The sequence below is a fragment of the Microtus ochrogaster genome, linkage group LG7_11, assembly GCF_000317375.1.
Source record: "Microtus ochrogaster isolate Prairie Vole_2 linkage group LG7_11, MicOch1.0, whole genome shotgun sequence".
Classification (NCBI taxonomy): domain Eukaryota; kingdom Metazoa; phylum Chordata; class Mammalia; order Rodentia; family Cricetidae; genus Microtus; species Microtus ochrogaster.
Genome location: NC_022032.1, coordinates 9,602,211 through 9,603,553, shown reverse-complemented (window position 1 = coordinate 9,603,553; position 1,343 = coordinate 9,602,211). Strand labels below are relative to the sequence as shown.

The 1,343-nt window shown below is 44.8% G+C and overlaps 1 protein-coding gene across 1 annotated transcript in view; it reads left to right on the top strand.

Moving 5' to 3' along the window:
- Positions 1-1,343, top strand: part of Ubxn8 (UBX domain protein 8) — a 16,693-nt gene that overhangs the window by 8,921 nt on the left and 6,429 nt on the right. Inside the window, exon 4 of the mRNA XM_026786860.1 lies at positions 178-358. Within this exon, the coding sequence (XP_026642661.1) occupies positions 178-358 (181 nt within the window). The remainder of the gene's footprint in view (positions 1-177; positions 359-1,343) is intronic.

Sequence of the window (1,343 nt, the reverse complement as noted above, 5' to 3'; positions counted from 1 at the left end):
GACATACCTCCTCCCACAAGACCTAATAATGCACTCGTAATAGTGACTAATGACTAAGCATTCAGGTGTCTGAGCCTGTGGGGCCGTTCCTATTACAGCCACCACAGGGCCTATGGAGCCGTTCTTATTCAAACCGCCACAAGTTTCAAGCCTTGCTCTTGATTTATGACTTTATAGACAATGTGAACAGTGTAGTAATAACACTTTTTTTCTTGAACAGGCCAGCAGATATATACAGAATGTTTTAAAACCTCAGCAGGAAATGAAATTGAAGAGACTAGAAGAACGGTTTTATCAGATGACGGGTGAAACCTGGAAATTAACTCCTGGCCACAAACTCGAGGTTGGAAATGCTGGTGTCATATTTTGAATTTTATTGTTTGTTTCTTGGTGGTGGTGTGTGTGTCTGTAGACCAGACTGGCCTTGAACTCACAAAGATTCGCTTGCCCCCGACTCCAGAATGCTGGGATCAAAGGTGTGCGCCACCACCGCCCAGTGCGGTTCTTAGAAGGTTAGTAGGTGAGGAAGTAAGGAGTTACTGAGCCTGTATTTGGAAACTCCATTAGTGTTTGCTTTATACCCCGTGAGGCCTGCTCCTTTTCCGGGGCAAGATGTGGGGGTGGGGACTGGGAGTAGTGTGGGGGGTTGCAGTTGGGATGTATGAGAGAATAAATAAAAATGAAAAAAGAAACTTCCTCCTTAAATTATGTGGCTGAGGAGGAAGTTTTGGTAAGGTATGTTAGTTGCTTTAGAGAACACCTTAGAGAACACCTTAAGGAATTATTTTTGTCCAGTTTCACAGAAGTTAGTCCGCTCTGGTTGGAGGGTGTGGTGGACAGAGCAGGAGATGGAAGGCAAAGGGTGTATTCAAGGAGGTCAGTTGAGACAGAGCTCCAGGGACTTGTTCCCAGTGACCTGTTTCCTCCGCTTCAGCCCACTCCCCATCTCTCCACACTTCCCAATAAGTCATCCTATTCTGGATCCATTGGCATCCTTTTTTATGTCATGGGATTGTTCAGAGACACTTGGAGGCAGGCTTTACTAATCCTATGGAGATGTTGTATCCAGGTGGCCAGTGGAGCCACTGTAGTATATGATACCATAAAGTGTAAGGTGCTGCAGGAGGTAATAGTGTAAAGTGTAAGGCGCTGCAGGAGGTAATAGTGTAAAGTGGAAGGCTGCAGGAGGTAATAGTGTAAAGTGGAAGGCTGCAGGAGGTAATAGTGTAAAGTGGAAGGCTGCAGTACATAATAGTGTAAAGTGTAAGGCGTTGCTGTAGATAATAGTGTAAAGTGTAAGGCGTTGCTATAGATAATAGTGTAAAGTGTAAGGTGTTGCTGTA